Source organism: Littorina saxatilis, linkage group LG15 (genome assembly GCF_037325665.1).
Source record: "Littorina saxatilis isolate snail1 linkage group LG15, US_GU_Lsax_2.0, whole genome shotgun sequence".
Taxonomy (NCBI): domain Eukaryota; kingdom Metazoa; phylum Mollusca; class Gastropoda; order Littorinimorpha; family Littorinidae; genus Littorina; species Littorina saxatilis.
Genome location: NC_090259.1, coordinates 27,267,549 through 27,290,220, shown reverse-complemented (window position 1 = coordinate 27,290,220; position 22,672 = coordinate 27,267,549). Strand labels below are relative to the sequence as shown.

Genomic DNA, 22,672 nt, shown 5'->3' with positions numbered 1-22,672 from the left:
GAGGGGGGAATCGAGACGAGGGTCGTGGTGTATGTGTGTGTGTGTGTGTGTGTGTGTGTGTGTGTGTGTGTGTGTGTGTGTGTAGAGCGATTCAGAGAAAACTACTGGACCGATCTTCATGAAACTTGACATGAGAGATCCTGAGTATGGTATCTCCAGACGTTTTTTTCATTTTTTTGATAAATGTCTTTGATGACGTCATATCCGGCTTTTCGTGAAAGTTGAGGCGGCACTGTCACGCTCTCATTTTTCAACCAAATTGGTTGAAATTTTGGTCAAGTAATCTTCGACGAAGCCCAGACTTTGGTATTGCATTTCAGCTTGGAGGCTTAAAAATTAATTAATGAGTTTGCTCATTAAAGTTGTCATTAAAATCGATTTTTCGCAAACAGATTTAAAATTGATTGCATCGTATTCTTCATCACATTCTGAATCTAAAAATATATACATATGTTATGTTTACTCTTAAAATGTGATCACAATTAACGAAAATAGATTAATTAGTCTTACGATTAAAATTTAAGAAATCGATCCAAAAATGATTTCATCTTATTCTTTATCATTTCCTGATTCCAAAAACATATAGATATGATAGGTTGTATTCAAAACAAGCTCAGAAAGTTAACAAGAATACAGAAAAGCGCGCTTTCCTGCTTAGCACAATACGCTACCGCGCTAATCTGGCGTGTCAATATCACTACGTTTTGCACGTGGGAGGTGAGCGATTTCCTTCACGCGGGGATTGACGAAGCTGTACTGTCTTGGTGAAAAAATACAGTGCGTTCAGTTTCATCCCTTGAGTTCGACAGCTTGACTAAATGTAGTAATTTCGCCTTACGCGACTTGTTAGTATGTGTCAAAGTGGAGGGATAATAATAGGCCCATGTAACAGCCTGGCCAGATTTGAGTTAGTAAGCCAAACCAAAAGGCAAATGCCTTTAATTAACGGCCGTTAATGCACCAGCACAAACTATGGATTTTTTTTCTTTCTTGACATTCTACAGTAGATCAATATTTCCAATTGAGATCAACATTATTTCATCGAAATTAATGATTTTGAGCATTTTGAGAAATATCGGCCGGGGCAACTATGTGAGGATGTTTGATGTTCCTATAACAACTTGGTGCAGCAAACAGATTGAAATAATGGGTTTCTACTGAAATGATTACTTTTTTGTTTGTGTTTCTGCTTAGTTACTTGTAGCTTTTGTTTTGTCTTGAGACATTTAGACTATTGAAGGTCCATGGTCTGCTTTGGTCCTGTAGTTTCTTTAAAGGCATTTGCTGATTGTTAAACACACAGAAGTTTTTTTACTAAATGTTTTCACCCAGAGCAAGCCTTGAAATGTTTTGTTTTGTTTTGATGTTAGGGGAATGAGGAATTAATTTTCATTCCTGTTCAACATACCCACTTGCTTTTGGAGTAATGTGTATTTTGAAGATAGTACTGACAGAGTACATGGTGAAAGTATTTCAAATTCTCAGATATTTGAGAATGTAAAGGCTTGTCCTTTTGGAAAGCCGGTTTGACTTATAAAAATGTAGCACAGCCAAACACCAGGCCAACACATAGACATGAAGACATGAGACAAACAGACATTGAGCAAGACACACAAACTGAAACGCACAGAGAAACTCACCCCCCCCCACACACACACACACACACAAACACCAGACACACGTACACACATTTATTCTGTTTCTCTTCATCTCTTGGGAATACGTTGTGCATTAAGTTTTCTCTTTAGAGATAATCGTTCCCATACTTAAAATTGGTGCTTTGATATCAAGACAAGTAATGGAACATCTCTGCTGTCAAACAATCCCCTTCCTTCCCCTCGCAATACGTATTGGTATAAATGTCCTGACCGCTAAAAAAGAGTGTCAACTGTCATGTCAACATATGTCTCACTAGCCTAGGTGCAGAATAATGCGTCATATCTAAAAAATTATGCATGGACGACCGAAGACCGAGGCCTGGGAAGAGCACTTGTGGAACCCACCTTTTACGACGTACCGGCATGGTTGGCCTAGTGGTAAGGCGTCCGCCCCGTGATCGGGAGGTCGTGGGTTCGAACCCCGGCCGGGTCATACCTAAGACTTTAAAATTGGCAATCTAGTGGCTGCTCTGCCTGGCGTCTGGCATTATGGGGTTAGTGCTAGGACTGGTTGGTCCGGTGTCAGAATAATGTGACTGGGTGAGACATGAAGCCTGTGCTGCGACTTCTGTCTTGTGTGTGGCGCACGTTAAATGTCAAAGCAGCACCGCCCTGATATGGCCCTTCGTGGTCGGCTGGGCGTTAAGCAAACAAACAAACAAACAAACAAACCTTTTACGACCATCCTTTTTAAGACCTCTCATCTTTTAAGACCTGGCCAAAATAATTTTTCAGTTTAAAACCACTGCAATTTTTACCCCTATTTTAGACTCCCTTCCTTTTAAAGATCTGATTATTTCCGTTTGTGGGTGTCTTAAAAGGGGAGTACAACTCTGCTTCACTGTAGTGTTATGTTCTTTGCACTTCTCTCCCTCAGACAAGCTGGAGGAGGAGACTCTACAGATGAGCGTAATGCGAGAAGAGAACGCTGCAATGAGGTCGGAGGTGGAGGAGAACCGAGACGCCATCAACCAACTGGAAGACATAGTAGACAACATGCGCAGGCAGCGAGTTCTGCACCAGGCCTCTCACCTGGTGAGTACAGAGTGTGCGTGTGTCTCTTTCTGTCTGTCTGTCTGTGTGTCTGTCTGTTCCGTGTGTGTTTGTGTGTCTGTCTCAGTGTCTTTCTGTGTATCTGTATGTTTCTCTGTCTGTCAGTTGTGTGTTTGTGTGAGGTGTGTGTGTGTGTGTGTGTCTGTGTGTCTGTCTGTCTGTCTCTATGTTTCTATCTGTCGGTTGCAGGCAAATCGTTGCTGGAGACATTCCTCAAGCACATACAGTCACAGAGAGAAAGAGAGAGAGAGAGACACACACACTAGACACACATACACACACACACACACACACACACACACACACACACACACACACACACACACACACACACACACACACACGTACACACACACACACACACGGCGAAAGAGAAAAAGATGCATTTATTTATTTATCTTATTTACCAGTGTTGGGAGGGGACGGAAGGGGAGGGAGGAGTGGCGGCTTGGAAACTATCAGTTTGTCTTACGAAGGATACATTGTTTGAACGAGTAAGTTGTTCTTCGAAGCGGAAAGCGATATTGACAAGAATAGCTGAGATATAGGCGTACAGCTGTTTTACCTTGTAAGCAAATTTGAAATGCTAACAAGAGGGTCTGGTAGCTGAGATTGATAAGGCAGTACTGGACATGTGAACCTTTGGTCATAGATTCCAAACCAGGCGGAGACTAACATGGGCCAACGTTATGTGATGACTCCAAGACAATGTCAATGTCTCATCCTGTGTCATGGCTGTGGCATATACAGACCTTGGTCATTTTGCCCCTAATGGCTTAATTTGCCGTGAGTGCGTAACAATTGCAAAAAACACAGGTGGCTCATTACCCCTATCATAACTCTTACTGCTGCCTAAGCTTTCCATGGGGGGGGGGGGGGGGGGGGGGGGGGGGGGAGCGACCTGAATTTCCCAGCAATAGCACAATGAAGTACGAAATGAAATGAAATTAACAATGGTTAGGTAGGCATTAAAGTAACATCATCGGGAAAACAGTCACCCGCTCTAGCTCAGAAAACTGTTGAATCTATGAAAGAAATTGACCAGATCTTTAAGCACAACCGGGCCCCAGTTGTAGTGAGCTTGTACAAGAGTCATTCTCCAAAACTGGTTAACAAAAGTGGGAATAAGGCCCAAAAATAAAACTTGACTAATTTGAGTTGAATTATTGATTCAAAGGTTCTTTGTTATCAGAATGACAGTTTGCAAGAAACGAAAAAGCAAGAAATACGTTTCCTTACAAAATACAGGTATCTGATAGGGGGGTATACCCGTCTCATTACGTGTGCATCATCGTGACACAAATTTGTTAATAATGCAGTCATACTGAATGATTATATGTTGTACTAATTATAGCTTGACAAGCATGTATAAGGAGTTGTTTAAAAGGAAAGAAATAAAAAAAATATAAAAAAATAATAATTTTTTAATAATTTTTTTTATAATTAATTTTTTTTAATTTAATTTTTTTTTTTAAATATACCTTGGCACGTACATACAATATACATGTACACACATTTATATTGGTGACAGAAAAGGTTTGTGGACAGAAAAAAGGGAATAAGAAAGAGAGAGAGAGAGAGACAGACAGACAGACAGACAGACAGACAGACAGACAGATCCTGCGTAAATGTGAAAACGTTGTAACAACCTTGAATTTGACGAGGTGTTGAATACGTATTTGACAATCACACATATAATTAAAAATAACCACCAGAAAATGTATAATTATATCAATTTTATTGTGATCAACAATATTCAGATCATGCAAAAACAAACACCAGACTTTGAAAAATCCGAAAGAACAACTGACAACATAATGTGCCGGATATACAACAATACAGCTTAAAGCAAAAGGCAACTAATACTGCAAGTGCTGTCCATATGTGTTTTATCTGCCACTCATGGAAACAAAGTGCACCTCACCAGGCTTTCTGTCCAATACCTGCAATATAAAGTTTATAGTATCAATCTTTGGATTGTATTATTACTGTCCAAATATATAAACAAATTAACTTGCAATTCTATATGTGTTTTATTTGTATGCTATGCATGACCGCTTTACACTTCTCTTGCTATCATGATTATAAATATTTCTACAATGAACGCTTCTGGGGAGGGAGGGGGTATTTGGGGGGCAGTTGTCGGGGGGAGGGGGGGGGGGGGAAGGCAACTGTCCGCCCATGGTTTGGGGCATTTGTCTGGGGGGCAATTGTCATAGGGGCAATTGTTCAGAGGGCAGATGTACAAGGGGGAATTGTCCGGGGGATAATTAGCATTCTACCGGAGACATCATTCACAACACGTCTAATTGTTGTCACTGGTGCGCACAAAACTTGGTCACTGGATAAAGTATCAAATTCATAATATTCGCTTTTGAGAATGCAATACAATGTCATAAGTTAGCAATCTAGGTGAGCATACACCTTTGTTTTAAGAAAAGGTTTCATTTTAAATCGCAAGATTCCGAAGATGCCGTTACGCTCACTTCATGAGATTACAGGACTGACAAGCGAAACCCGGTGGGGCTGAAGAACTTCATGGAATTCACACTTGTGTGATTTTAATTTTATTTTTTTTTACAAACATGCTTATAAATGAATGAGCGACAAAATAATACCAACCTTGTCATGTGAGATTCCCAGGAGTTCAAGCAATCGGGGTCTGCATCTCGCCGGTAGCAGAGGGCGTTACGAACGCACCCGTCCAAAATGTCAACTACACCTTCTTTTTTGACTCACATGCGAAGCAAAAGTGAGTCTATGTACTCACCCGAGTCGTCTGTCCGTCCGTCCGTCCGTCCCGGCGTCCGTCCGTCCGGAAAACTTGAACGTTGGATATTTCTTGGACACTATTAAGTCTATCAACACCTGATGTGGCCTGATGGTGTATGGTTACAAGATCTCAAAAAACATGTGCGGCAACTTGACCTCACTTCAAGTTCAAGGTCACAGGGGCCGTAATTGTTGTCTTAAAAACGACCATTTCTCACATTTTCGCATTTTTTTCTGAAGTTATCGAGAATGGCAACCTTAGCTATGTATGCTATACAGGGCAATGTAAGCCCTATCTTTGGACACCAGTTTGGTTGACCTTGCTTCAAGGTCAAGGTCGCAAGGGTCCTTTAAAGTTGGATTGTATACATATTTTGAAGTGACCTTGACCCTGAACTATGGAAGATAACTGTTTCAAACTTAAAAATTATGTGGGGCACATGTTATGCTTTCATCATGAGACACATTTGGTCACATATGATCAAGGTCAAGGTCACTTTGACCCTTATGAAATGTGACCAAAATAAGGTAGTGAACCACTAAAAGTGACCATATCTCATGGTAGAAAGAGCCAATAAGCACCATTGTACTTCCTATGTCTTGAATTAACAGCTTTGTGTTGCATGACCTTGGATGACCTTGACCTTGGGTCAAGGTCACATGTATTTTGGTAGGAAAAATGTGTAAAGCAGTTCTTAGTGTATGATGTCATTGCTAGGTTTAGTTATTTGACCTTGACCCTGAAGGTCAAGGTCATGTAAAGGTCAAGGTCAAGCATGTGAGTCGTATGGGCTTTGCCCTTCTTGTTCATGAATTACGTCATTAAACACGACAAATTGTGAAAAAAACCGTCATGCATCTGTATGGCTGGGTGATTAACAAAGGTGCAAACATGAAAATGTATGGTTTCATTCAGTTGAATTGATGCTAGCTTATAATGAAAACGGCCGTTACGAAGCCATCACGTGTGACACAAAACACTCTCTGAGACATCAAATTCGTCCAAAGTGTGTCCTCGGTTGAATGAATGCATTTTCTGCATCTTCAAGGTGCACTTGTTGACTTGATCGTAAAAAAATTAGTGATTATAAAGAAATTCATTTGGTTACAGAGGTCGGAAAAATCTAAGTGAGCGTGACAACATTCGATGCGTACGTAAAGCTGTTTTCAACTTCATTTTTGGGGGTCTCAAACACAAAGAAAATAACAACAATTGCACAGGAATGAACCTTTATCGTTTCACAAAGTGACTTTTCAACAAATCATGCATAATAAATTTATCGTGGCAATGGACCGTAGCTTCCAATATATGTACCGAGCCTGTTCCCATTTTTCTGACGCCATTTTTGTTGATTTACTGACATTATTACACTATATTTAATATCAAAATACAAATATGTTCATTCATTTTGCTGTGGGTGCTTCTTCAAACATAATTATCTGTATCCACATAAACAGGGGGAAAGGTCTAACCACATTTGCTTCTGTAAAAATTTCGTTTTAAGTGACCGACCTAAGAATTCACCAGCTTTGGAGAATGACTCACAACAAAAGATTTAACAGTTACATGTATCAGACTAACAAACCAAATTGAGCACGACCCACCCTACAGTCTGAATGTTCTTGCCACCCACAGGCCACTGAAGGGTGTCGCTAAACAGGCTCGATACCTTGACAGTTGGAGTCGTACAACAAAAATTTTAATAGTTATCAGACCCACGAACCAGATTGAGCATCACCCACTGCAGATTTGTGTTGTCACTAAACAGGCTGATACCTTGACAGTTGGAGTCATACAACAGAAAGGTTAATAGTAATCAAACTCACGAACCAGATTGAGCATCACCCACAGCAGAGTCTTGTTCTGACCACCCACAGGCCAGTGAAGGGTGTCTCTGAACAGGCTGATACCTTGGCAGTTGGAGTCGTACCAGCCGACGGCGCCAGTGGTAGTGAAGCATCTGTTGAGGTCGTTGTCAGACGCACTGAAGGAGCGAGGGGCGGTATTGTTGAAGCCGTCATCGGCCTGGTTTTTGGCCAGCAGGTAGTTGACCTCCCCGGGGTTGGTCAGTTTGTAGAAGGTGTCATAGTCCATCTTGTAGCCGGACGACTCCGGGCCGACGGTGAAGTTCTTGTAGGAGGCGCACCCATCCTTGTTGGATCCCCAGAAGAAGAAGATGTGGAAGGAGTACAGGGCCTGGCGACTGATCTGGTGCAGGTTCTCCAGTCCGATGAAGAAGTTCCAGGAGTTTGGTGTGGTCACCAGGTCGTCTCCAAATCCGTCCTTGACCTGCTGCCAGGTCTTGTTGTGCCACTGGCCCGGCATGTCCTTGCGTGTCATGACCTGGGTCACGCCTATGGCCACCTGGAAGTTGCATCTTACCTGTTGCAGAGGATAGAGAGAGGTGTGGGCTGTTAGGTTATGGATTTTCATGAAAGATTGTTCAAAGATGTATTTTCTTGAAATGTTGTTCAATGATGCATTTTCTTGAAACATTTAAGTGACCAGTTACTTCGGTTGTAGATTCTTGTTCAGCAGTTGTAAACTTTTCTTTTTCCCCCGGCCTTAGCTGTTTTGACTGACCATCTCTGAATATTGCTGCATTCTTACATTACAAAATCTTGCAGGTTGCTGCAGAAACAACAGGATTGATAGTATTGTACTGGTTTTGTATGTGATACAGACCTTGAATGCGTTTGGAGAGCCAACTGGTTGTATGAAGTATGCACCATTTTTGGTATTCTTGTGTTCAAATCCCTCCGTGCAGTCTGAAGATCCAAAAAGAAAAGAAACCCATGTATTTGCAGTAGTAAGTTTGCGGTACATTTCTATATTGACAGGTACGCTGAGGCCATCTTGAATCGATTTTGTGACAGCCGCGAAGTTTATTCTCATGAGAGACACGGAAGGTCGACAAATGATGAGGAGAGTATGATGGAAAATTGTGGTAAACAACCAAAACAAAAAGCATACGAAGTAAAAACATACGAATTACTCCAGACATTGGGCTCGCACGCACGCTAGAATCCACCCGCTACACACACGCGCGCATACACACATTTTTTTTCTAACCACGCCATTAGTAAGAATCATGACTTGCAAAGCCAATTCCACTCTTATTACATACAACTAACAGAGATACAAACCCAAGCCCTTTCACAGACCGGAGAGGATGAGTTTTCTTCATGTCATACCTCTCATATAGCGTTGGCACGTCTGGCCGCCGTAGGGAAGAGGACAGCGACACGAGGTGCCTTTGACTGTGCCACCGTTTTGACACACCAGCATCGTTGTGGTTGCTGCTGCATCCGTTGTGGTCATCTCAGACACTGGTGTGTCGCCTGCTATTGTTGTAGTCATCTCGGTCACTGGTGTGTAACCTGTCATTGTTGTGGTCACTTCTGTTACCGGTGTGTCACCTGTCATAGTTGTGGTCACTTCTGTCATTGCTGCATCGTCTGTTATTGTTGTGGTCACTTCTGTCATTGCTGCATCGCCTGTTGTTGTTGTGGCCATTTCTGTCACTGGTGCATTGCCTGTTCTTGTACACAGCCCTGCATTCTGTGATTGAAAACAAGTAGGATCAGTGCCTGCTCTGTCACTGTGCTTTCAGTGAATGCTGGGACGCGACCATATTTATGTTTGATGCTGTTTGTAAAACTAATGGAGAACTTTTTGTTGGCATATTCAGCTTACAAAACCGGCACGGTTGGCCTAGTGGTAAGGCGTCCGCCCCGTGATCGGGAGGTCGTGGGTTCGAACCCCGGCCGGGTCATACCTAAGACTTTAAAATTGGCAATCTAGTGGCTGCTCCACCTGGCGTCTGGCATTATGGGGTTAGTGCTAAGACTGGTTGGTCCGGTGTCAGAATAATGTGACTGGGTTAGACATGAAGCCTGTGCTGCGACTTCTGTCTTGTGTGTGGCGCACGTTATATGTCATAGAAGCACCGCCCTGATATGGCCCTTCGTGGTCAGCTGGGCGTTAAGCAAACAAACAAACAAACAAAAATTCAGCTTACAAAAGTTTTTACCATCAGCAGATTTAGTGATAGTGGATACAGTGGAGTCCAGCTATAACGAACCTGGGTATAATGAAATCCCGCTTTTAACGAACTGCCATTGATTTCCCGGCAGACAGCCTTCTATTTCTTACTTGTTACTTTCCGGCTACAACGAACCTTTTGAACTCATTTGCATAACGAACCCCTCTTATAACAAACACGTTTTCATCGCCCCAGAGCCGTTTTGTCTCTAAAAGTCACAAGGCTACAACGAACTGATGTCAATAATTGTCTCCAAAGACAAAAATACACAAAAATACACAAACACAAGTAAAAGTATACCGGTAACAAACGGTCGAAGAATGAAAATAAGCCGCACATCAAAGGGAGAATACAGATTGGAAATATGTGTGCTCTGTGTGTGCGGCGAGATCAAAGGCAGGTCCATTGTGATGCCTTGTTTATAGACACTGACCTTCTTCCCAGGGGTCAATGACCCAGTTTTAGCTATGAGAGGTGGTTCCCCTGTCATATCTGAGAGAGGAAACACTTCCTGCACCGGGGTCAGTGACCGAGTTTAACCTATGGGGCGGTCTCTTTGATGTCTTGAGAGGAAACATGGCCAGGGTAGTACCTAGTAGCTGAAACATGCATTATCACAAGTTGTTTGACTGGTACTCAGGCGGTCTCTTTGATTTTTTTTGTATTTTGATACACTCGAGGAAAAAAGTCGCGCCTTATGACCCGGAAAATACGGTACATGCTTTTACACGACTTTTTAAATTTTATTTCTAAAATTATAGTAAAGTGAACATTTGAACTATGCCTCTCTATGGATTATATTATGAAGCTGTTGAAAACATGCAGAGATTGTACTCTCCAAGAAAAGATCGATGGGACGATCATTTGAAGGTGAGTGGGAAAACTTGTCTTGAGGCCGTTTAGGGTTGAAAACTCTACAGCGAATTACTGATATAACGAACTAAAATGTATCTCTCTTGAGATTCGTTGTACCCGGACTCCATTGTTTATATAGGTTACACACTCCGAGTTCTAATTATCTTGCATATTTTCCCGAGGGTCGATTTACATGAAAATCGACCCGAGGGAAAATATGCAAGATATTCAGGACGAGGTGTTAAAGCTATTTATCCCATTACTCCGACGTTTTCATTAAAAACACTTACTTTTTCCACTAAAACCTGCCCGTGCCTGTTTTCAGCTTGCCAAAAGCCTCCGCAGTCGAAATTCATGTCAATGAATTCATGCGCAAAGCTAGTTCCCATTTGTCAGCATAGTGGACGGCGTCATTCGACTTGTATGTGGACATTCAGTCATTCATATTGCTTATAAAAAGGTCTGCTATCTGCTTTTACATTTTGAAAGTCATTTTAAAATATCCCTGTGTATATTTGACATTGGCTTTCGTTATACTCAATTCGGCATACCGGGTTTATATTTTTACCAGAATTGCGCACGATAATGGCAGCGCGACAAATTCAGTTCGGGCCGTGCTGGTTTGATCGTTGACCCAAGTCAGTTCGCATGCAGTGTTACTGTTTGTCAGTCGGGGATAGAAATGTTGGCTGTCATCGCGCTGTTCTGTTTTGGTTTTCACACGTGGATCACTTACATATTCAGTCGTCGGGTTTAGGTGAGCCAAAGCTTCAATACTTCGCCTGTTGTAGACGTTAAGCAATAAAGCTTGGAAGTTGAATGTCGGCACTGAGAGTCGGTCGCGGTACATCGCTTTCTACTTTGTCCCGGTCTTGAGTTTGAACATCCTCTTCTCTTCCCCATATATCTTAACTGTATCTCCAACTTCTTTTCGTCTTCTTCTTTTCATTTTGGTGCCACTCCCTCATTTGTCGCTGAACCCCGCAGTTGACTCGACTCGGATTCACACAAGCCCGTCTAGCAGACGACAGTTCGAACAGTCTTGAACAGCACGGTTGCAAGCAGATTCAGCTATCAATCGAAGCAATACACTTAAAGCCAAAGCAAATAACCAAATGAGAAAACCTAACGTTTGATTTGACTTCATGGTGAGTCTTCTGATAATTTGTTTGGCGTTGGAATGGATCTCAACGGGTTCCCAGCTACGACAACTTTTCCAGAGTTATGCACCGCAGGCATGCCTTCGACAATCGATGTCAGTTTCAGATTGAGTTTTCGAACTACCAGGTGACTGGGTTGTGTTTTGATTGCTCTCTCTCTCTCTCTCTCTCTCTCTCTCTCTCTCTCTCTCTCTCTCTCTCTCTCTCTCTCTCTCTCTCTCTCTCTCTCTCTCTCTCGGGCGGGGACGTAGCTCAGTTGGTAGCACGCTGGCTTTGTAGCCAGTTGGTCGCTATCAGCGTGGGTTCGATCCCCACGTTCGGCGAGAGATTTATTTCTCGGAGTCAACTTTGTGCAGACTCTCTTCGGTGTCCGAACACCCCCGTGTGCACACATGCGCACGAAAAAGATCCCACGTTCACAGCGAAAGTCTCAGGGCTTGGAAAACACGAAGACACGCATGCATCATCTCTCGTCTCTGATTGTCATGATCGTATTTCGATACTTTGACGAGACAAACCCAATGCTGGTGTGTCGAAAAAGACAGCCACAGAGGGCTTGTTCGAATCAAAGTATCACACCATATCTTCAGCGTACTACCAATACCTGTCCCAATATAGACCAGTTGGTCTAAGAGGACGTTAAACCCTAATAGTCAGTCAGTCAGTCACTCTCTCTCTCTCTCTCTCTCTCTCTCTCTCTCTCTCTCTCTCTCTCTCTCTCTCTCTCTCTCACGGTTCTGTGTAGATGGCTGTCTGTGTAAAAATTAGGGAGTATCGTCCCTTGATCCCACTCGCGATACTCGTTGAACATGCCTTTGACCATGCAGTCGCTTCAGCCAGCGAAATATCTCGACTCCGCTCTTTAAATCCATGCAGAATGTGCGTATCGTATGAAGTATTCTTTATTTTCTCAATATTGACACATGTAGGCCTGTCCCTATACATGATATTGACTTTGACACCACAAAATATTTCAGTCGTATGTTGAAAAAAAGTAGTCCATCTGTAAACTCTGAATATGCAGATGACCTCTATAAATTACTCTATAAATTATTCAATTGTACTCTGAAATCAAAGACAATGACCAATGACAGTTGAGATCGAAACTCGGTTGTGATGGGATATCCATATGGTTGTGATGGAATATTCAGAATAATCACCTCCTCAGCTAACAGAGACAAAGAGGCAGGTCATGGGATAAACCTGAAGACATTTCGGATATTCTTAGGTAGGAATACTGTTGCATTGGGTGTGCCGCTGGGGGTGATACAATGCATATTTTGATAGGCAATCTATACTGACCTGATAGCTAATGCGCAACAAAGCATAACAACGTTTGTTCTTGTGTATTTCTTGAGAAAAAAAAGAAAAAAGAAAGAAAGAAAGAAAGAAAGACAGACAATTATTAATTAACACCAACCTTTAGTAAAAAGCGACAATCAGTTCCGATGTATCCGGAGCCCTGAGGACATTGTGTGAAAGGAACTCCACTGACCCACATCTCGCACACCACGCCGTCTTTACCTTCCCCGTAGCTTGCACACACAGTAACGCCCCAGCACTGCTTCCTCAGGGAACACAGGATGCTACACTCCAGGGAAGACTTCGTCACAGTTTTGACGTCCATGTCAGAATTGCCGTTGACTGTAGCTGGAACACCAGGGCAGCCAAGATAGCGCGTCTGAGACTGTGTCGGGATAGAGCCAGCAGAGTCCACCTCGCCTCTGGCAGTGTTGCTTAGCAACAGCAAGAAGGCCGGCACCAACAGCAGTAGAAATGCGGCTCTCATGACTGTTGCTTGTACCTGAGGTCAGGTGTCAAAGAACTAGTTAATAGGGAGCTTCCGTCACCATAGGTGTAGGCTTTAAATTATTAAATATGTGACATCATAACAGGGAGAACGCGGGCACCAAGAGCTGTAGAACTACGGCTGCTGGTACCCGAGACTATGTTTTCAAAGATCTATAGAGACGTTAGAGATGGTTAAAAGGTTGAAATGTCAATTTTCAAGATTGAAAATGTGGTCTGGGACCTTTGATGTCATACCCAAATATTGCTCAAAACAAATAAGCCAGTTTTTGAGCAGAAGAAAAACAAATCTTCAACAGGGAAAATGCCAGCACCAGCAGCGGTAGAAGAAGTACGGTTGCCATGACTGTTGTTGTTTCATAGGGATGCCTAAGTTCACAAATTTCAACTAGCCTGACGAGGAAATAACTTCTTAAATTTACTAGGCCACAGACATTTTCACTAGCCCAAAATATTTTTGATGTTTTCCTCTGAGAAAGGTAGCCTTTTTTTAACACGCCATTTCACAAACTTGTAGTAAAACCAACTCAATGAATCGGCAAACAAAAGAATTTGTTGGCAACAGAGATATATCTTGGAAAAATATTGAATAGAACAACTGTACAGATAAAAACTGGAAACTTCTACTTTAGAAATTCACAAACTTGCCACTTGCCGGCTTGGCAATTGATCTGCGACTTTCAATCGCTCCGCGAAATTGGCAAGTGTATTTTCGCATCCCTGCATGGTACCTCCGATTATGTGTCCAAGAACTAGTCAATAGGACCCTATACCAAAGGTAAAGGATGTAGTTATGTTGATCATTAAGAAGGTGAGCACTGGTACACGATTAAAAAAGGTTAGAAGTAAGGAGCGCACCGTTGGGCTTATTTGATTTGAGCAATGTTTCGGTATGATGTCGCAGGTCGTAGACAAAACTTCCATCTGATTTTGTTTGCATGTTGTTACCTTGATCGCGTTTCACACCACCATCACATTTAACCTTGACTCGTCCAAGCCTGTCTACTGCGTGGTTGTAATACGAAGACAGAGCTATTCTGTTGCTGATAACATTTTTAAACAGTGATTGTTTTCCACTAGAATTTTAAATTAAAATATAATGACTTTTTTCTTTTTACATTTAGTCAAGTTTTGACTAAATGTTTTAACATAGAGGGGGGAATCGAGACGAGGGTCGTGGTGTATGTGTGTCTGTCTGTCTGTGTGTGTGTGTAGAGCGATTCAGACTAAACTACTGGACCGATCTTTATGAAATTTGACATGAGAGTTCCTGGGTATGATATCCTCAGACGTTTTTTTCATTTTTTTGATAAATGTCTTTGATGACGTCATATCCGGCTTTTCGTGAAAGTTGAGGCGGCACTGTCACGCTATCATTTTTCAACCAGATTGGTTGAAATTTTGGTCAAGTAATCTCCGACGAAGCCCGGACTTCGGTATTGCATTTCAGCTTGGTGGCTTAAACATTAATTAATGACTTTGGTCATTAAAAATCTGAAAATTGTAAAAAAAATTATTTTTTTTATAAAACGATCCAAATTTACGTTCATCTTATTCTCCATCATTTTCTGATTCCAAAAACATATAAATATGTTATATTTGGATTAAAAACAAGCTCTGAAAATTAAAAATATAAAAATTATGATCAAAATTAAATTTTCGAAATCAATTTAAAAACACTTTCATCTTATTCCTTGTCGGTTCCTGATTCCAAAAACATATAGATATGATATGTTTGGATTGAAAACACGCTCAGAAAGTTAAAACGAAGAGAGGTACAGAAAAGCGTGCTATCCTTCTCAGCGCAACTACTACCCCGCTCTTCTTGTCAATTTCACTGCCTTTTGCCATGAGCGGTGGACTGACGATGCTACGAGTATACGGTCTTGCTGCGTTGCATTGCGTTCAGTTTCATTCTGTGAGTTCGACAGCTACTTGACTAAATGTTGTATTTTTGCCTTTCGCGACTTGTTTTATTCTTCTTCTTTCTGATACTAAAGGTTTTTCTTTGAACGGTTGACAATGTTCAAATGATTCGATCTCTGGATATATAAGAATACAGACATTGACAAAATCCAAAGTTTCAGAGAATACATTGAGCAAAGGTTTATATCTGATTTTACGTTTACTTCTGAACAATAACAGATATTGTTAATAATGAATATATATATATAGAATACACGAAATTTAAAGGTACATTCCTTTTCTCGAAAATCGGGCCAGGCTTTGTAACATACCTTGCTATCATACCAATTATGAACAGCCATAAGTTTAAAACTCCTTGATGCATTCATAAAGAAGAAGTAAAACATGGTTAAAACCCAATAGAGTATAAAAAAAATAAAAAAAACCCTTTTTTTTTTTACGCGTTCTGAATATACTAACCTGTGACCAAGTAGGGTTTTCCTGTAGGTTTAACTATGTCGCTGTTTGCATCTCGCACGTTTTTTCACTGAAGAATAAAAATGTGCCAAAGAATCACCAGCGGGGCATCATACAGGGTGTCCCAGAATACTTGCAACCCATGTTAGTGCTAATAACTCTGCCAATATTAATGTTATTTTTCTTATTTTTTTGATTTGCAAAGAGGAGACCATAACAACGAATAATTAGCAATCAGACAAATTTAAAATGCCTTGGACAAAAAAGAAAGCAGTATTTTGCGTCACTACTTATTTGGAGACAAAATCATTCAAAACGGTGCAAGCCAAATATCGCAGGAAGTTCCACTTCAACAATTATCCCCAGAAAAGCCAAATTGTCGTTGGGTTCACAAATTTAAAGCCACAGGATCAGTCAACAACATCAACAAGAAGGCAGAGACACCCAAATCTGGCAGGAAGCTGACTGTAGTGGCTGGACCACAGATTCCCTGATCGGCTGATCAGCAGGCGCCGCGAACCTGAGTGGTCTCCGTATTCACCTGATCTGAACCCTCCAGATTTTTATCTCTGGGGGTTCTTGAAGGACCACGTGTATGAGAATCCTCCTCAATCCATTGCTGAACTGAAAGTGGCCATCACCCAGAACATTCGTGCCATCAGGAAGGAAGAGTGTGTCAAGGTGATTGACAACTTTGCTCGTCGGCTTCAAGTGTGTCTGCAGCGAAACGGCGGTCATTTGCAACATGTGCTCTGAAAAATGTATCCTGCAAGTAAGAGACCTCAAATCTTCAGTTTTCTAATTGTCATCATCTCAGCTTCCAGGAAATGTAATATTTTTTGGAGTTGCTGGCCTGTGTAATAAACTATTTGTATGTATTTGGGTTGCAAGTATTCTGGGACACCCTGTATGATTTCTCGTCCAGTTGCCTTGAAAAAAGATAGAATAAATTCCAGCAATTTCGATTTCAACAACTTGAAAGGTAGAATCAGAATGAATGGTTGTCTGCCGAAGTAATTAAACCCCATTCGATGCCGCTGCTTTGAGACTTTTACCGCCCGTTGAACCCAGGTCGTTTTGGAGTGACGGAGGAAGGGATTGGTGTGAGGGTTGGGGCTTTGGAGTTTATTCAAAAGGCAGATAGATGTTTTGTGTGTGTGTGTGTGTGTGTGTGTGTGTGTGTGTGTGTGTGTGTGTGTGTGTGTGTGTGTGTGTGTGTGTGACACTGCTTCATTTTCTAAAGCTGTACTTTTCACTTTTTGATTCGAGGTTTGCTTTCAATATCATCAAAGAGAAACGTGTATATTTAATGAATACTTCAATAGTTTCGCATCTTCAGACCAAGTGATAAAGCGCCAAGAAGATGGCACTGGTGGTTGTTTTCTTTGACGCTTTCAAAAAAAGGATTGTTTCTGCACACATACATTATCCCATAAGGTGTATTGTTGTTTTGATATCATTGAACGCAAAGTTTGTCAGGAATCAAATACTGTCATCTGCGTGCACTGTTATGAGTGCTGAAATAAATATTGAACTTTTATTCTCTTCTCAAAAAAGCGAACCCACATCACCGATTGTTTACCTAATGTTATTATGCACGTTTAATTCATGAACTCCGACGTGAACAAGATACGATAGTCCTACACGAATCCGCAGAACGATTCAGCAAACGGAATAGATATTGTCATTATATAGGTACTTTTTAACGATAATCCTGTCGTTCGAATTGTTGGCGACGTTTCTTTTTATTTCGTTGTGAAATGATAAACCGGTACACGTGAACGTTTGGACTTGATGAAAGGCATTTTTAAAGTCGTTACGTGTTTGCTCCAAATATAGCGACCGTTCAGTCACCAGCCCAGCAATCGTGGCTGCAGAGATCGTGAGCTCCGATGTGCATATTTTGGGAAGAAAAATGTGTCGTATTGACAGCGGACGCTGCAGAAAATCCACATCGGAGCTACGTTTTCACCGTGATGATTCTGCTCACTTGACACAATTTATCAGTCTCAATATTTGCCTCTTTGTTTTACGGGCGGCAACTCTTGCACAGCCCATAAAAAAACCACCAGAGCTATTTCCGAGCATCCTCTTGTGGAATGTATTCTTCATGGACCCATTTTGGTAATCAGTGAGTTATAGTAATGAGCAGTGTCTGTGTTTGTTTTTTTTAAAGAACATTATTACATTTTTCTTTAGTAAAAAAAACAAAACAAAATGTCAGTCGATGGAGATTTATAGACAAAAGACTATCATTCCCTAGAACTTCCACCTATCAGTCTTTTAAGTCGACGAACAATTAAGATACACAACAGACACACGCGGTAATGAAGGGAGGTCTTAGCTTTGGATATTGTTTCTTTGAAGATTGCAGGAAGCAAAAGGATCTTTTACTTATTTAGTCAAATTCACCCAGTCTTCTTCATCATGAAAATAATGCCACCACCTAACCTCATACTCATACATAGCGTCATACTCACCAAAACACTGTATTCAACAAATTGTGTCAGAAATTGTTCGCGTCTCTTCTTTTCTTTTTCTGTCCTTTGGTCGTCACGCGGGCGCGAGCAATTTCAGGAAGTAATTAAACAGAAAGCCTCAGATCTGCACATACACGTTATCCGTAGAATTCACGTGCGACCGTATGTTGTAAAGAGGTTTTCAGTCTCCGGTGTGATAGACGAATCTCACAAGAACAGAAGATTGGACAAACCAACAACTGGAGTTCTATGGATGCAACTGCAAAATAATAACTGTTGTGGCGAAACTCAATTTCCCCCGATTGATTGAATAAACAATGTTGGCCTTTTCTGCGCGCCTTTCTTGATGTATCTACCAGCATTAAAGTGAGATTTGTGTGGCTCTATCTATATGTTTTCGCCTGTGGGAAACGTTCCGTTTCTTCAGCTTATATGGTTGGCACAATTGACCCGAACGAACTGACGTCTTACTCAAGTTACTGTCAATCGAAAATAACATCGTCGAACAATGATCAATTCATCAAAGAGGCACGAAAGTAAACCTTTAGTTTTGATTGTGGGACGACGGGTGCAGTGGCCTAGTGGATAAGACATCGGCCTACTATGCGGAAGGTCGCGGATTCGAATCCCGGTCCCTGGTGGGCTAAGGGTGGAGATTTTTCCCATCTCCCAGGTCAACTTATGTGCAGACCTCCTAGTGCCTTATCCCCCTTTGTGTATACACGCATGCACAAGGCCAAGTATGTACGGAAAAGATCCTTAAACCATGTCAGAGTTCGGTGGGTTATTGAAACACGAAAATACCCAGCATGCATCCTCCGAAAGCGGCGTATGGCAGGCAAAAAACGGTCAAGGACGTAAAAACCCACGCGTGCTAAAGACACGAGTGTACGTGGGAGTTTCAGCCCATGATCGAAGAAGAAGAATAGAAAGCAAAATAGTCGAACAAAGATCAATTCATCGAAGAGACAGAAGAGAAAACCTTTTTAGTTTTGATTGTTCGAGAGGTCGGGACATGGCGGCGGTGGATGTGGGGGGGGGGGGGGGGGGGGCTGGGCTGGGCTGGACCAATTTGTCTTTGTCTTTATATGTATATACGCTGTACATTTCCCAACAATGTCGTGATTGTCTTGTGTATGTTTTGAATTTTTGATCAGATCACGTTAAGAGGAGGTAAAGTGGTGAGAGATGGGCTGCTCCAATTTCTGTTGCCTCTATTTACACTGTCGTGATTGTCTTCTGAATATTGAATGTTCAATCAGCCTTTTCTTTGTTCACTTACTTGGACAAGTATCCCTCAGTGTAATTTAAGTTCCTGCTTCGTTTTTCCTTCGAAACTTCGTCTTAATGGTTTTAAGCTGTCGAGATAAGAATTTGATCTGCGAATATTGTTCCCGCATATCATGTTCCTCTTTCGGTTTATATGCTCCAGTCGAGAACAATTATTTCTCTTATAACAAAACAGGTCGCGTGAAGCGATATTAAAACATTATAGTAAATATGTCGGCCTGAAATTAAAAGACCAACATCAAAAAAACGGTCAACACCGAGACTACAAGTAGTAAGGCTTGGCTAGCCGAAGACCGAGACGGGTCACGCTCGTCTCCGCGAAGCATTTGAGCGTAGTACCTATTTTCTTGAATTGTGAGCACATTTTAAAGGTCCTTGTCTACATTTTTATACCGAAATCGCCATTTGACCATTAAAATGCAGACTCTATTATCTACAATTATCAACAATACACCCCCTTTCGATTAGGAAAGACGAAGCCAGTGTAGCCGTTTGAAAATTCATTGTAGTATTCCAGCGTAGTACTCATAGTAGGATATCCTTATTTGGAAAATGCCAAGCGCAAAACTCCTCTCAAATCCCGTGCATTTCGTGCGTTTAAAAAAAAGCGTGGACAGCGCTCCAGTGTCAAACTGTTGCTGCACTTGTTTGGGCGTGGCTATAAGCATAGTGACATGAATTTGATTGGTCAGTATTTTTAGGCAAAGCACATGTTCTCAGCAAACAGAAAACAAAATATTGGAAGCGTGAGTCACGCTACCCAAAAATAAAATCTTTTTTTACATATATTTTTTTTCTATAACTTTTTTCCCCATGGTTCATTCATCATCTGACATAACTTTTTAGCGAAATCTAACCATAAGATTATTGAAAAAAAGCACACATGTAGACGACCACCTTTAAGAGTAAACAAAACACAACCGCACACACACACCCACATATATATCACACACGCACGCACACACACACACACACACACACACACACACACACACACACACACACACACACACACACACACACTAAGATACGAACAAGCAAACAAGAACACAAACAGCTTCAACAACAACAGCACAACAACAACAACCAAACAAACAGAGACGGAACAAATAATGAAACTATAGTGTGTCTGTGTGTGGGTGGGTGGGTGTGGGAATGCGTGTTTGTGTGTGGGCGGTGTGTGTGAGTGCGTACGTGTGTGTGTTTGGTTTTGTCTTTAAAGAAAACGACCACAGGGTTGCATGCCGAATAAATACATAACCGGTACCTCTTTGCAGATAATTCAGCAAAAACAAGGAAGACAGTTCCGAAAGTGTGCAGAGGTGGACTGTATTGGTAATCGTGGAGCAAATCTTTGAATGGAAATATGGACATTGTCTAGAAACGAATCAAATAGTAATATAATTCGTCCGCTACTGGTGAATTATTAAATGGTACAGCTTTGGGCGTGTTGTCTGTCATAATTAAAAGAATCTGTAGTTTGTAGATTGTAAACTGCCCACCGTAGTGAAAAGAAAAGATTGCATAAGTGCTTCAAAGGAATTTTGAGAGTTTTTGTGTGTGTAAAAATCATATGTTCGTTTGGCCTTTCTACGAGTTTGTTTGCTCACCTTTCCTTTTACGTGTGGTGAGTTACAACATGTTTTCTCTGAAAGTTTTGTTCTCAGTGCAGTTAATCATCACTTATGCATTTCTGCGTTTAACGTTGCGGGTACGCTGAAACTGAGCCTTTTTGATACCAGGGGCAAGCGAGAACGATTACAATAGGTTTGCTCGGAAGGGTGTGACGCAACATAAGCATTTATTGAGAGACGATCGAGAAGTATGCATATGGATAATCGTTGACAAGGCCCTCGTTTGACCTACGTCTTTTGATGTCCAAATAATCCAGTCAGACCATATGATAAATTGGAACGTCCGGTGTGACGTTTTCATCTTTCGCCGTGTTGATATTTTGCTTCTCGGCCTCGTTGATCTAGTATAAACTCTACACTAAACAAAACAAAAAACCTTCGATAGTACTGATGAGCGACCTTGTGTACCTTACATTCATGGGGCCAAATTTGTGCAACCAATTTGTTTTATTTAACTTAGAAATTTGATTCATCCTAAAATGTTTTCCTTCTTACTCAAGGGACGTAACCACTCAGTACACGTTTTCGAAGAATTCGATTTTGGGGGTGAAATCTATTAAATTTTACCACCAATTTTCTTCACGTGCAAGAAACTGACATGCTTTTCGTTCATAAATAATTTCACTTCTTAATTTTACCAGGAAACAACATTTCAGTCTTGAGTATATGTCGAGGGGGAAATATGTACACAGGCGAAAGATGAAATCGTGACACCGGTCACGCGCGTTAGGTCTAGATTTCAACCTCGGTTACAGCGTTCTGTTGGACTCCATTAATTTGCTGACCAGCCCTAGACAACCCTTTTTTTGCGCACGCACACATGCACGCACTCTTACGCAAGTACACATAGACACACACACACACACACGCACACACACACAAACACACATGACCGCGTCTTATTCAAGCAAACGTTTGGGTAGGGCTAAAGAAGCGTTTAATTAAGCTCAACAACAAAACATTCACAACTCCGGGACCTCTCGCTCTCAGTCTAGATTCTACCGTGACAAAGAATGCTCCGTCTATCTGTGCAGTGGAGCGTGTACATGTGGTTTGAACATCACGTAGCGCACAGTAACAAAGGGAACTGGGTACGCAATAAAGCATTTAGCCGATAACATCTAATCAAAGATACTTGCGAACGCCGACATAGTAGCACAGGAGAGTAGGCTCACAAAGCATTAGGCGACGAAATCTCTTCAAAGATACCCACGAGTGCCAATGTTTGCAATCTTTCAATGGGCACACGCGAAGTTTTGGTGTCACAGGTTGAGCGAAAAACAAACAAGTCGCGCAAGGCGAAATAACAACATTTAGTCAAGCTGTCGAACTCACAGAATGAAACTGAACGCACTGCATTTTTTTCACCAAGACCGCATACTCGTTTCGTCAGTCCACCGCTCGTGGCAAAGGCAGTGAAATCGACAAGCCAGAATAGTGCGTTAATGGTCGCGCTGAGTCATTCTGATAATCCTCGCTCCTCGGCTATCGCCAGTTGTCTCTCTGACCGAACGCGAAAGTCCTACGCGAATC

The 22,672-nt window shown here is 41.6% G+C and overlaps 2 protein-coding genes across 3 annotated transcripts in view; one reads left to right on the top strand and one right to left on the bottom strand.

Moving 5' to 3' along the window:
• LOC138948962 (coiled-coil domain-containing protein 18-like) overlaps positions 1-22,672 on the top strand; it is a 170,636-nt gene that overhangs the window by 9,867 nt on the left and 138,097 nt on the right. For both annotated transcript variants that reach the window (XR_011450131.1, XM_070320640.1), the window contains exon 9: positions 2,536-2,693. Coding sequence is in view for 1 of the 2 variants with exons in the window: in XM_070320640.1 (XP_070176741.1) it covers positions 2,536-2,693 (158 nt within the window). In the remaining variant the exon portion in view is untranslated. The remainder of the gene's footprint in view (positions 1-2,535; positions 2,694-22,672) is intronic.
• On the bottom strand, positions 6,169-13,342 carry LOC138948955 (tenascin-like). The gene is made up of 4 exons (XM_070320630.1): positions 12,965-13,342; positions 8,679-9,045; positions 8,170-8,252; positions 6,169-7,866 (listed from the first exon to the last, which is right to left on the bottom strand). The coding sequence occupies exons 1-4, from the start codon at positions 13,331-13,333 to the stop codon at positions 7,291-7,293; spliced, it is 1,395 nt and encodes a 464-aa protein (XP_070176731.1). The 5' UTR covers positions 13,334-13,342; the 3' UTR covers positions 6,169-7,290.